This window comes from Nyctibius grandis, chromosome 4 (assembly GCF_013368605.1).
Source record: "Nyctibius grandis isolate bNycGra1 chromosome 4, bNycGra1.pri, whole genome shotgun sequence".
Taxonomy (NCBI): domain Eukaryota; kingdom Metazoa; phylum Chordata; class Aves; order Nyctibiiformes; family Nyctibiidae; genus Nyctibius; species Nyctibius grandis.
The window spans coordinates 17274465-17289487 of NC_090661.1; the positions used below are offsets into that span (position 1 = coordinate 17274465).

Here is a 15023-nt window from a genome sequence, read left to right on the forward strand (position 1 = left end):
TGCATAAAAATAGGGAGAACTGTTCATTATTGGTGAAGGTATAGGCAAAGTGTTGGGGTCATCTGAGCTTTTTTTTTTTTTTTCCCTTCCTCCTACAAGCACACTTACCAAAACACAAAGCTAACTAAATTAGGAAAACATCGTCCAGCAAAAAAAAAGGCTTAAAACCTCCCAGGAAGATGATAATTTGATCATTTTTTTCATTTGATCATTATTATGATCATTTTTACTTGGAGTGAACAGACAATTTTAGATCTGAACTCAGTAGTAAACGTACAGTTATATATGGACACAAGCAATAAAACTCATAGGAGATCCAGCAGCTTTGTATCCTAGCCTGATAATTAATCCATCATCAGTTGTTTAGATTTTACAGTACAGCGATATGCACTTTCTTTGGGAGGCTGCAGTATGCCAGCCCTTCTCTGCTTATTGATCAGATGAATGGGAAAGGGTGGGAGGTCTGCTGGCCACCATCAGTCACACTGCTTCCAGATCTGTCTCTTGGACTTGATCTCACCAGTGTTGAACTCGAGCACATCTAGGTCAAACTACAGTAGAGGAGTTTCTCTTATCTAGACCTTGCTCAACAGACCATTTCTGTACAAAAATAATCAGAAAAAGCAGCCAGTTGAAGTAGTGCCCTCTACATCTCAGTGTGATATTGAAGGAAATGTTGGGAAAAGTTATCAACATATGCAGATAGTTTGACTATCATTTCTGAACTGTTCATGGAAATTCTACAGCTACTTATTTTCCATTATTAGTACTATACTAAACTTCACAAAATATAGTAATTATATTGAAAAGAAACAGCATTACCTAGGTACAACAAGGGGAAAAAAAGAATGCTTAAGCATATACAAGGTAGCCAAATATCTTAGGATGGAAGTTTTAAAATATCTTCCTGTGAGGGTAATTCTAGTCATATGACAGAGAAAAATCAGAGCGAAGTTAGTTTCAGCCTCCTACAGACCCATTTCAACAGGAGTACAATTTGTGTTAATTATTGAAATTTAAATGAAAGCTAAATTCCTTAACTATAATTATTTTTTCTAGATCCTGACATAGAAGATTGTCTGTATTTTGAAATACTTTACTTTTGTTTCAGCAAACGGGAGACAACTGTTGAAAATTTCTGGATTCTTGTACATATATTTTTTTTCCTAGCTCCTTGATATCTTTTGATAAAGGTTTAAAGATTTGGGAATTAAGAAAGTAAGTCCCAAGAGTGTTCTCCAGATGTAAGAATATCTACATATGTACTTTGTAAGTAAGAATCTTAAAAGGTTTCTCCACATCTACCCCACAGACCTTTATTAAATGAGAAAAAATGTAGCTGGAACTGCTCATGGAGTTAAGGCTCAGAGATGAGAAGTCAGTTGCAAATTGCAGATATTGCATGCAAAAAGCATTTAAAAATACTAACACTTTCATCTTCTGACCCCCGCTCCAAAAATTCTTAAAATAACCAACTCCCTCCAAAAAGACCCAAACACTTCATCCCAAAAATTAGGAGGAAAAAAAAAAGAAAAGGATGTAGCAGGTCTATAGTTGGTATTCTTGACTTGTAAACCACAAAAGGAATGAAAATGAAGTGCCTCCTTCAGTCTAACATTGAAGTCAGTGTACAGTCCTCAACAGCTTTTTTAATTTAAAAGGGGGGGGGGGGGGGGGGAAGGGTTCTGAATAACAGAAGACCCCTTTTATGTAGCAGTTTTTCAATATTTATGTTCAACTGTTTATAAATTAAATCAGATTTGTTCTAATTTAGCAAAAGTTCTATGCCCGTGTAGTTTCAAGTGGTATTTCCTGCAACTTTTCAGCAAAGCTTTCCCACAAATTTGACTTGCAATTTACATTAAGCACATACTGATAGGCTTTGCTAAATAGGAACATGGTCTTATGTATGCTTAGAAGTACGCAAACTTATCAATGTTTTGTTGAATTTGGTCCTTGGTGAGAAAGCATATATCAATGAATTAAAGGAAAAAGAAACTCCTAACTAAAGCTGGTACTTGCAGACCATTGTTCGATCCAATTCAAACCAATTCAAAGGAATGGGCACAGTGTAATATCCATGCACGGCAATATTCAATAATCGCTTGTGGCAAATAGTGTTCATGATCAAAGAGGCTGTTAGCACAATCCACATAATGGTTTTCCTGAAGGATGTTTGTTCAGATGTGAAGGTTGGAAATTGTGTATCATTTAGTGGATATCAAAAGGAGAGCTCCCGTCAGTCTGCCTGAGGCATGATTGAATTTAATGCTTATGGGGGGAAGGCACAGGAGAAAAAACTCACAAAAAAACCCAGAGACAGTGAGCCAATAAGATTCCCTGAAGGTGGTCAGCTTTGACAGATTTGGTGAGAAAATTTAACATCTTATTTTTTTTTTTTTAATTCTTGTTTTTATTGCCCAGAATCTAAACTAGGTCTTTAAGACTCTAAGTCTGGACACGAAGGACAACATAAGCAGCGTAATTTTGAATACTTGCACTGGGGAGCTGAAAGATGCATCGTGTTACTTGTATTTTACCTGCAAATATTAAACTTGCCTTTTGAAAGGCATACAGATATGCAGCCACTGGCAGAATTATTTATACCACACGCACTACATTCAAAACCAGCAATAATACAGACAAATCTTTACTCTATGCAACAAGGTAACCTTAGGTTTCCTCAAGAAGCCCATACAATGGAATGGCGAACAGCTACAGCCCAGAGTTCTCACAGGAAATTCAAATAAAGCCCAGGAGGCCAATTTGCATATGGAAATAGAAAAGCAATAAAGATTTATAAATAACAACAATGACAATGAAGAACATTTAATTAAAAGTTATGCACCCTATGGGTATGTCTATAGTCAGCAAAGCACAGTAATATAAAAGTACCCAATTCCAGATGCAGTTTAGTTGTGGTAACATAGACCTTTTATATGGTTTTCTTTATGCTATGCTACATATTCTATTGCCGCTACCCAAAGAACTAGTTTAGCAGTATAGACATACGCTGAGATAACAAAAAAAGTGCAATGTTGTAGAGTGAGAAAGGGGGTGTGAAAACGTTACCAAGTACTTTTCTTTTAGAAGTATTCTCTACTATGTAAGGTAAGTCACTCTCGTGGCTCTTTCAGAGGAGTGAGATCAGCTACATTGCCAGACAGATCACATATCTATGATGGTGTTTGAGACAGGAGCTGTGAATTATCCTCTGTGCCCAGTTCAAAACAGACTGAGACAGGTTTTCAGTGATCCGAATTTGTGGTGTTTAAGCGATTCTGAAAATTCCGGCTAAAACATAACCGAAACTTTTGCAACCTAACACTTTGAGAACATTTTTGTATGAGTTTGAGACCTTCATTAAGAAGCAGCCAGAAAGCATGAAGAATATTAACAGTATCGAAACACCAGAAATGGATGGACCTGAATTCATTTCAGTTTTGTTTTGCTAAATTCTTTTAGCGGTTAGCAGAAGTATAGTATGTGCATTTAGAGCAGAGGTAGGACACAATTCTATTTTTAATATTAAATAAATTACATTTTGGATTCTTTTAATGGAGTATCACACTTCAAGTGGCGTGCTGCAACATAATAGAAGTTATAACAGAGAAAAAATATTATCATAATTAAACTTATTTAATCAATAACTTTATGGTAATTAGAAAGACAAAATAACTGGCATGCCTATTAACTGAGCAATAACTCCCTGAATGAACAATATTTCAATATCCTGACAGACCGTATTGAGAAGGTTTTACTGTATTTTCAGTAAGCCAGTCTGGTCTGTCGCATACTCAAATTTAATGCCAATGCCAATGACAGTATGTGTTTTTAAATGTAGCTACATCTGCCACTGTTAATTACAGAATCATCTGACCCCTGTACTGGAAAATGCCATGATGACATGAAAGCATTGAAAAGCTACTTGCCAGAAAGCCACTTCCTTGTGCTACACAGCAAGTTTTCTGATCCTAAAAGGCTGTATTTAACCATGGCAGACAGCAAGAGGAAAGAATTCTGCAGCAGTTCTTAGTGGCAACCTAAAAAAAACCTGTTGGATCCAAAGAAGGCTACATATGCATTTCAGCACCAGGAGACCTGCAACAGACTTGGTCATCAATAGACCCTTCCTTCCTGAAACAGCAAGTGGTACTGTTTGTAGAGAGAAGACTATACAAGCACACACATGCAGAGGTTAATTAGAAATATTTCTCAAAAATATATGTTTTTAGTAAAACAGAGCTGTTAGTCCTATTGTTCTTGTACATAGGGCTTACTAGTAGTCTCATTTTTAAAGAAAAAAGAAACAATGCCTTTTGATTTAAAACAGCAAAGAGAAGACTCTAAAAGACCAGCACATTTTGAAAATGCAAGCATGGAATCATTACTGATGCCTCTACGTTTTAAAGATCTGTAGCACTTAATGATGACAGTTTGTTTTATTAAGCTACATACAATTAAAGCAGATAGAAACAAGTCACTGCTTGGATGCTAACGATAAGGAAAAACAGCTTCCAGAAAGTACCTTTCTTTGAACTGTAATAGGAAAAGGAAAGGGAAATAATTACAGACGGGAAATCCCAGAACAGAGCAGACAAACTAATATTTGCATATCAAGCAAGAAAAGAAAGAGGGAATTGTTACTAGCAGAAGCAGCAAAATTAAAACGTTTACTAAAATATAAAACCAGAACAGAGCTGCCAAACTAGTAATTACACATAATAAATGAAAATAGAGACACAATTGTCACCAGCAACAGCAAGAAAGGAGAACTTTACTAGCAGAACTAAAGATACATCTACACCAAAGTATGGCAGCACCTTAGGGAAACATCAGAAATCTCTGAGCAAGATGGTATGTTGACACGGCACAGAAGAATGCCACATAAGGATACTAAGTGCGTTCCAAAGCAATACAATCACTTTAAACCAGTCCTGTGCCCGGATTTCTTAAGTATCTCAGATGCTCCTTTTTCTGGAATTAGTCCGTTCTGAATAAACAGGTAATTACTGTCCCAGGCTGAATTGCAAACCATAGATATCTGTTTAAAAAAGACAAAAACCAAAAAACCAAACACACACACATAAAAAAACTAAAAACACCAGCCCTGATTTAGCAAGACTCTTACCATATCAGAAGGTTGAACCCTACCATGAGAAAGGTAGCAAGAAGTAATCACTATAACAGAGGGGAAGACAAGATAAAGAAATAAGAATAGATGTTTCTACATCTTGTATACATAATTTGATCACTTCCAATCACATAAGACTATAAACACCAAATAAAACTACTGATAATGTATAGTATTTTCTGAGTTTCATAGAATTACAAAACCAGAAAGTGTATTGAAGCAGTAAGAGGCTATTTCAAAGTGCTGTTCTTACTCTAGGCTTGCTTGAACTTTACTCCGTATTTGGAGGTGTTAACTGCTTTAGTACATGTGAAATTGCTATACTTACTACTCCCCACCACAGGGCATCTGCATAGCTGCCAAACTCTGTTTCTCCAGAATCATTTACAGCATCTTTTTCAGCCAGGTACACAAAATAAGAGGAAAAAATCAGGCCCAGAAATCCAATGTAGAGCGTAGTTATCAGTTCCTGCAAAGAGAATCAAAATAGCAGCATTATGATATTGTTGAGACACATAAATTACCTATCACTGATGGTTTTTAAAAGATAATTGGAATGGAAGAATGTAATTTCAGCAATTAATAAACATTTACACTGACTGTTGGCTGTGCAAATTAACAAAAATCCACTGAGTTCAATGGTGAAAGAATTTACACCACAGCTGATGACTTCGTCCAGTATGCACATTTCAAACACATAGTCAAAACAACCTCCTCACTTGCAAGCGTGCCTTATTAACCTTCTGGTCACCAAAAAGCAGCTGAGTAATTTTTTTTGCAAACAGTGCCACATTCAAAGCAACTTTGGAATTTAGATACATATTTTTAGAAATATTCAGAGTTCCATAAGTCTCATTTTCTGTGGTTAAATCCAACTGCAAGTCAAAAGTTAGCCAAAGTGGAGGTGAATATTTTTAATCTTTTAGGAATTTTTTGTGCCTTGAACAAGGCAGAACAACCATATTTGGTTAAAATAAATGACTGCCTGCCTCCACACTAAATATATTTGACATAATCAGCATGTCTGCATACATGCTGTTCTGAATATATGGACTTTTGCATCATTATGCTATTGCTCAGAGTACTCAAACTTACTTGTCTGTGTATGAACACTACTGATCCCAGCAGCCTCCATGTACCACCCTGACGGTCAACATGCAGCATTCGTAAAATCTGCAGAAAACGGATGCCCCTGGAACACAATTTTTAAATTAATGAAGAGACTAAAGATACAAGAAACAGAGGCAGAGAGGGGAAGTCTGTCTCTTCCAACAGACCGTTTTAAGAGAGAGACATAGTATTTTGTGCTAGACTTAGCAGCCTGCCTCTTTTCACTCCATTCACCCATCTTTCATCTTGTTTGCTATGAAGACAGCATGGGGAGATTGCATAAGAGAAACCCAGACCTTTGTACACATGGCTAGTAAGAGTAACTCAAGGATTCAGGAATTTTGGACACAAACTGTGAATGCTCTAGAAATCATCCATCAACTCATATTTGACCTGCTCGCCAGGATGGGAAAGAACATACAGAAACACCTAACTAAAGATTTGAATTCCTCACCTTTGAGGGATTTCATAGGCAATTTGAACTAGACAGTCCAATAATATTTTTAAATATTCTTTTTCTGAGAGTCACTGCAATCCTAGAGCATCACTGCAGCTAGTGCACAGAGAGCAGTACACCGCCCTGTACTCTCTCATTCAAGAAAACCAAGTGGTGTGACCTTCCTGAGCAGAAGGTGGATTCAGTCCATCAGTAATTCACAACCACTAACCCCAGGCATTTTATGAAGAAGCAGCTTGAAGATGTCAAAGATGTGAAGCATGAAAGAGTTGCTATAAAACTGAGCCAGGAAACTAAAACAGGATTTGGGTAGAACACACCTAGGTGGGGAAAGGGGGTGGGGGTATGTGCACCTTTATCCCCACCAGACATAAATGCATCACAACCAGAAAACACACGCAAAATTTTATTTCCCCTACACTTAACGGGATCACTGTTTCATACCCATACATGATTGGTGATCTGCTCTGTTACATGACTCTGAGCAATGACTCGTTTTCTTCTGCAAGAATTTAAACAGGAAATAAAAAAAGAAAAACACTCCCACCTTACTCAGCACTATTTTCTCTTATTGCATATAATTACCTGATTGCTGAGGTTGCAAAGACTTGACCTTTAGAGCCCACACAAAGAACTATCATGGAAGCAACAACTACAATTAAATCTGGAAAAGAAAAGTCAATTGAAAAAGTGAGTTAAGCAGCACCTTGCAATACTTCTGCAAGACTGTTAAGGTAATATTGGCATTGGTCCTAGTAACAATTTGAACAGTCACCCCAAATTAAGATTTTTGTTTATATATAAAGAGATCTGTATTGTAACATATTAAAAAAACATAATTGTGTGATATGATAGAAAGGTTTTTACTGTGATGGGTCCAAGATGGCCACATTCTAGATGAGTGATGAGAGTGATATGAGTTACTGTAAAGCAGCCTCATCAGCCTGAAACCCTTATTAGCTATAACCCATAAGGAATTTCAGCAGTTTCTACCTATTATCTCTTCTGTGTATCTTATTTTCTCTGCTGTTTTAGACAGTATTTTATTCATTGACAGAGTTTTGGGGGTTTATTTCATATATAAGACAATTGCCTTACTATTATTTCATCTGTCCAGGTCTAAAAGGGAGAGAAAAATTGCAATTAGGGTATGAGTCTAATGTAGTTTAAGTCAGTCATTACCCTAGGACTGTGCTCTAAATCTCTGTGCCTCAGGCATAGTCAATTTTGGAAAGGAACTCTGTATTTTGGAGAATGTTCTTGATACATATCTGGGAAAGCGGAACTTTGTTTTGCTTTCCAAGCCGAAATAAATTGGATGATGTTTCAGAATCCCTAGCGTTCTAGGTCACAAGAGAAATGGATTGTGGACAGAGTGCAAAGATGCAAAGCCATTTTACAGTTGCAGTCACATCTGAGACACAGTTGTTATTTATATATATGCACAGACAAGCTAAACTAAACTGTTTTATGGTTGTAAAAATACCGAGGAACAAAACTTTGTAATTTATATTCAGCAAAAATGTAGATAGTTTATGAAAAACTGAATCCTCTACTCAACAACAAATAAAGTTTCTGAGTAGTGGAAAAAACTATGTCATAGAACAAGAATTACTATGCTTCTATAACAATACTTCTCTTCCAAAATCTGGTTTGTTTAATCCATTTATATTTTAAGTGCTTCAGGGCAAGGGTCTTTACATAATTCTCTCAATATTGGCTAGCAAAATCAGATTGATTTGGGATTATTATGTTTCTTTCAGTGAAAGTGTTAAATGCATGACAAGCATTCTAATAAAAATAATGGTTTGTGATGCATATGGAACATATGGTTGTAATGTCTAAGAACACTGAAGTTATGTTAGGAAGCCAATCACTGTGAATATCAAGGGAAGTCAGGTGCCCTGTTCCAAATGCATCACTGAAAACCATATTTTAATCCAATAGATACACAAAGTAACTACAGAGCATGTATGATGCTCCACCACACAGTACATAGCTCAATTAGAGTGCAAAATAAACTCATAATAAATTATTCAAACGGCTGCTGGGGGAGGGAGGGGGGGGGCAGGAAAAAAACGCTGTTCAGTATCTGTAAAAAAATACAGTTGTAGCTATTGTACAGTGTCTGGGATCCTGAGGTCACAGGAGACAGGACTATGGCCAAGACTTATTTCTGGCAAATCACAGATCACTTGTGAAAAGAAAACACTCTGCTCTTCTAGAAAAACAAACCAAGCTACATTTGTTCTCAAATGACAGTGCCATGGACTCCTGAAAGGAAATTCAGATCTACGTTAATGCTAATGACAAGAGCTCTTGCTCTAACTTGTCCACAACTGCTGCAGAAATTCCATGTCTCAAAACTTTCAAGGACAACTTTTACTCATTGTTTACGTCAATTTTGCAAGCTGTGCATACTCACCAATGATTGAAATAGGCTTCCTTGCAAAACGAAGCCTTCCCCATATTCCAACATATTTACTGCGGCATCCTGCTGACCATAACCGAACCACGTATTCTGTTCCAAAGAATACCACTAATACAATTTCCTAAAAGAAACAGACAGGGAACTAGGTTAATTCTCTACTATACGTCTCTCATCTTTTTTCAAAATGTATTAGGAAACGGTAAGACAAAATGTAAACTTTGGAAGGCGAAAAAAATGTCAACTATCCCAAAATTATCTAAAGTAAGAGAAAAACCTGTAAGAGCAAAGAAAGAAAAGATTAAGAGCAAGTTTAAATACTGTAATTGCATGCAGTTTGGCTTGCCTACACGTACTAAAACTGAAAACCATTCTGTGCAATTCATTTGGTCTAATTCAAACAAAAGGTTTCCTGACAGAGCCAAAGAAAACAAGCACAGTCTGTACTGAGAAGATGAGTATTTTGCTAGCGTATTTCATTTCGGGAAGAGGTGTGCTTCACATTCCATTTACCGTATCAGCTTAACCTCCCACTTATTTTTACTTTTTCAGTCTTCCTTTAATCTCACATGGACTGAAGAAAGATTTCTAGTCCCCATTACCAATATGTCCATCTCCAGGTGCACTGAAAACATAGTGAGACTTCAAGCACGCCTTTCTCATCCTCTTGTCAACAATTAGAGAGACTTCAGCAGAAACTGAGGCCTAGTCCTGAAGCACTTCTGGTATCAAGCTATGTGTTAACCACAGACCTACGCTAAGGTATGACTTTGGAAATGCCTACAAAGTAATAGATTTCAAAGACATATGACATTTTTGTTGATTAGACGAAGGTACAATTACATCTTATGTGGAACTTAGTCAATGTGCAGATAAACCTTGCTTTTCAACAGACTGGTTGAGCACGGCATACTCAGCATAGATTCCTCAAGTATCACGGAGCTGCAATACTTCCTTATTGGCCAATCCGATTAATAACTGGTCACACTCTCTATCAGAGCCAACAGCAAAATCTACTAATTGGAATGGTAACAGTGGTTTGTAATTGAAAACACACAGCATGTGGCATATGGAAAGAGTAAAGTAGAGAAACCAATCATAAGGATAGTTATATAGGATAATGCAGATTAAGAGAACGAGCTGCTTATTTCATAGAGTGATTTAATATAAAGAGCAACTGCAGAGAAGATGAGATGCTGCTGGACATTTTATCCAGTCTCCTCGCATTTCTGCAGGGCTCACTGCTGTTTTTCACAACAGACTGGCAAATGGGACGCAAGATGGTACCTGTGATTACTTTTGGAATTAACTGAAATAACAAGGATACAACCCTAGCCCAGTCAAGATGAATAGGAGTTATATTATCAGCTTCAAAAACGTATAGGACAGTGCCCTGAATACTGAGTAAAATAATAGGTATGTATACAGCAAAAAGAGGGGCAAAAAATGTTATGCATCAGTTGACTTTGCTGTCATCTTTTTGTGTCTCTAAAACACCAGTCTCCTGATAGCACAACAAACTGCTCGTCTCAGGGCATTACAGTGTTGAAGTTCGACTCCATGCCACTCCTAGAAAAGCTAAGAGAATATTAGCCAGGACATTTTCCCCTTAGTTTTGACAATCTCATAACCTGTGCAAGATGTCAGATGCAGCAGAACAGCTATCACAACTGTTCATAGTCACTTGTATTCCAGTTAAATTCTCAAGATATAATGAAACTGTCCAGATCATTGGTTTAAATAAGCATGAAGCTCAGACCCTTCGACGCAGCCAAGAATCTCTTCTGCAGTTTCATTCTGAAAGGATCCACCAGAACCCTTCAACTTTTTTTTTTTTTAATTGGACTATTATTAAATATTTTTCAATAAAATAAAGTCATAATGAACACCACAAATCTAAAGGAACAGAATCTGCAGCAGATGCTTTAAGGAAAGCCTGTGTCTTATGGCAGAAGCTTCAAAAAGCCATGGAACTCTTCCTTTGTCCAATTTCACCTAATGTCATTTACGAACCTGCAGTGAATGGCAAAATTATGAGCCCTGCTTTACATGAGGTGCCATTGAATTGTCACAGCAAAATAAAGCACCAGAGGCCGTCTGTTCTGATCAGGTGATTCTATTCATTTCACAGACATAGTCAATAAACTCTAACATCCAAGTACTCTTCTGTATGCAGAAGGCTAGTACATCTCCTTTCACCACTACCACGAAGGCAACTGCCTTAACAAAAGACAATAGCAACCATACAGGGATCAAAAACTGTCCTTCATTCAAAATAACTAATTTGAGGAAGGGATGTATGGCCTCACATCATATGCGTTAGCACAGCCAATACTGTTCAGATATCCCTAAAAGCAATTACCAAAAGCAAAGCAACAACAAAAAATCATCTTGTTAGGCAAAGAAAAACCCAGAGAAAAGTTAATGTTTTAGCACAATGAAGCCACAAACAGCACTCTGAGCAGGCACCGTGGCCCTGTCAGGATCACAGTTTCAGTTTTATAGCAAGAAGGTAGAAAGTGAAAGCCTGGATTGTGCTTTAAAGAAGCGTGTATTCTCTGCGTAGGAAATTTGCATCGGAGTTGTGTGCGTATGTTTTTTAAAAGCCCTCCATGGTTCATTGGATAACAGGCACACCGGCAAGTATGCAAATGGGGGCTGTCCCAAAGACAATGCAACAGACACGCAGTCAATGGTTACTGTCATCCAGCTCTTTGCGTGACATGCAGACAAGCTTAGAGAACATTGATTGTCCTATAGACTCCGGTGACTGGAGGGAACGACCAGTCGGCTTACACCAAGACACATTTTTCACTCCTGACGTTTTGATAAAGGCTTATTGACCTAAATGAGACCCAGGTTATTCAGGGAACATCGGGGGTGAAAGTGCACAAGCTGTTCTTCATGGTCATACACAAAAACTCCAGGTATCCATTAGCAACTGGCAAATTCCCCCTCCCCTGCCCGTGGCTGTGTGACAGACAAAAGTGTTTTTAATATCTTGCGTTGCGTAAGTCTAATAAGTAGTCTCTTGGGGGTGGGGGAGGCTGATGAATTTCTGTCAGTACACACTTACATTAGCAGCCAGAAACTTGCAGACAACAAGGAAAAAAATACATTAAAAAATCATGCCTTCCTGAGTTACTAAAATATCGCCCCTATTTTCCTGATTAACAACTTAACATGAAACTTTATATTAACTAGAAGGATGCCAACCTGATGCTTAGTTCATTTATGCTGGTGGTAATTTGGGCTAATTCCATTTAACAGGAGTTACCCTGGCAGAGGGCAGCAATGCCTCACACCTGAGAACTTCAGCAAATCTGAGTTGCACTACAGATTAATTTAGTCCACTGTTTCTTCAATACTTTTTCCTAATTGCCTGCTTAACACCTACCTACTAAGTGCACTGTATAAAAGTTTGTGCTTCTCACAATGAATCAGCTAGACTGAAACATGGCTTTGAGAAGACTTAGAACAAAACAGAAGCTAATATAGGAAAATGGAAGGATAAAGTGCTGAGCAGACAGAGAGGATGTAAAGAATGAGTAAAATAAGAAACAAAGCAACATTCAGCACAAGGGGAAAATTAAAATACAGATAAAATAACTGCCTGCAAAACACTAGTGGGGGTGGGGATTAAAGCTCAGTGGATGAGTTTTCTTGGTTAAAATTACAGACACACAAGAACTGCACTGTGCAAGGACCCATTCAACCCTATGCAACTTAATTGTGATCTCCTTTCTACAAGGTGAAAACAGAAATACAACACTAAGAAAACTTATACTGACATGGTAAGAAGAGCCCTCTAAGATGTGACAGTTGTGTACCTTCATGCTGTGGGCTTACAGGAGCCCTCTTGGTTAAGAGTAGAGACTTTTTTTTCCCTTTTAATTATTGATTTGTACATGGTACCCTCACTTCTGCCATCCCTCCTGCTCAGCCCAGGCATATGCTTAATGCCATCTTCATGCCTTCTCAGCCACATAATCCCAACACAGCCAAGTACAGGATAAACTTTGGATGAAAAGGAAGAGAAGATGAACACGAGATACACATGTAGATCGCTTTTCTTGAAGAACTCTATCCGTGTCAGTAACTCTCTAGCTGTGAGCAACTTCTCACATGTAAATTCACAACACTTTCAACAACAAGGAACAAGTAGACAAGACTAGTGTAACAAGCCTTGGGCATTTCTACTATGGTGCTTGGTGAAACTACAATAGATCTCCAGGTAGCCATTCAGCATATGCCAGGGAATAAAGTATTTCTCATAAAGACCAGTAAAGGAGCTTGAGTCCTCACTGGTTTGTTGGTGCAGGAGTGGGGTTAGCGTGTGGGATCCATTTCAGAAGTCTCACAGTAGATTTTTCAGTGCATCTCACTACTCACTTTCACGGTTTTGACACTGAAACAGAAGTTCCTTTGAGTCGATCAGGTACTACATAAACAGCTTTGGGAATTGCTTCAAATATAATGAAAGAGCCATCAAAACATAAAAATTATCCTTAGTCTGACACAGATATGTTGTAACTTAATCACCTGGCTAAAGAACAGATCTCATCACCTGATGAAGGAACTTAGGCAGGAGCCACAAAAACACAGTCCCCTGACAAACATACCCATGCTATCTGTCATTACAGCCCGTATCTCTACAGTTCCCATGGATTAATCACAGTTTCATAACAAGCCCACACAGGGAACACACAGAGAAGGGCTCAAAGAACAGCTGTGATGAAAAGCCCATGTATTAGTTTTTATTTACACTGAAGAACTGGACCTGCTATGCATAAGGGCACTTTAACTAACACCCTGATGAACTTCGGGATGCCATTAGGCGAAAGAACAAGAAAGTCTCTTCCATTAGAGGACAACAGGGAAAAGTTACTTATGAAAAGGACTGTAACTGAATTGAAGGACGGACCAGACTTTTTTAGCTGTTTAACTGGAGTGTCAGATCTATGAAAACAAATACACAGAAGTATATTAGCAAAATGAATATCTGGTTTATTTTGTTATTAAATGCGTCTTGAAAAGCCCTTCCTTTATTACTCCACCCCCACTGGATTGGAAGAGCTACAATTCAACAGTGGAAGGCATCCAACATCCACACTGTGAGATAAAGTGCAGTAGCAACTCCAAAAGGAAAGATAGAGTCCCTAAACTTAGCTGAAGGAGATGTTTTTAAGCAATTAGACAGATTAATAGCTTGGGAAAAAACACACCACAACAAAACCCTGACATAGAATGGATCATGACACCATAACAACAGTTATTTAACAGATAAAGAAATTGTTTCCGGAGGCTGAGAAAGCATCTGCATAGAGAATATATTGCCTGAGGCTCTGACTGTAGACCTCAAAGCTTTAACTGGTCGTGGAGCATCACAGAAGTTCATGCAGCCATTTGATGTGGAAGGACTAGATGAGGTCGTCTGAAACCTGTTATGAACAAGGCGGCCTTTACTCTAATGAGTCTAGACCTTTTTAAATGAACTCCATAAACATAAGAGAGGTAAAATACATGTTTTAGGAGCAAGGAGGCAAAGCATACCACTACATTATACTGATTGGCTACAGAAGACCAAAAAATCAAAGACAATATACAGCTTATTCCATCAGCCACAGAGACCGCTGCCCTCAGAGGAAAAGGAGATAACAAGCACAGGAAAACAAGAGGCATTGATGAGGGGGATGATTTTAACCCTCATAAGCACATATTTCTTGTACTGTAAGAACTTCCTCCCACCCCAGCATTTTTCTGGGAATACAACTCCTACCCATCTCTGCCATGTCACCAGCTCTACTATGTTATCCTCATTGGAGGAATCAACCACATTATTCCCACAATTCTTTCAAATCTGTCTTCTTTCAGATTCTAGCTTCAAGCATGAT

General features: G+C 37.9%; 1 protein-coding gene across 1 annotated transcript in view; it reads right to left on the bottom strand.

Annotated features, from left to right (window-relative positions):
* KCNQ1 (potassium voltage-gated channel subfamily Q member 1) overlaps positions 1 to 15023 on the bottom strand; it is a 379050-nt gene that overhangs the window by 273610 nt on the left and 90417 nt on the right. Inside the window, exons 3-6 of the mRNA XM_068398668.1 lie at positions 9127 to 9253; positions 7287 to 7365; positions 6230 to 6326; positions 5463 to 5603 (exon numbers count right to left, since the gene is read on the bottom strand). Coding sequence (XP_068254769.1) covers positions 5463 to 5603; positions 6230 to 6326; positions 7287 to 7365; positions 9127 to 9253 — 444 coding nt within the window. The remainder of the gene's footprint in view (positions 1 to 5462; positions 5604 to 6229; positions 6327 to 7286; positions 7366 to 9126; positions 9254 to 15023) is intronic.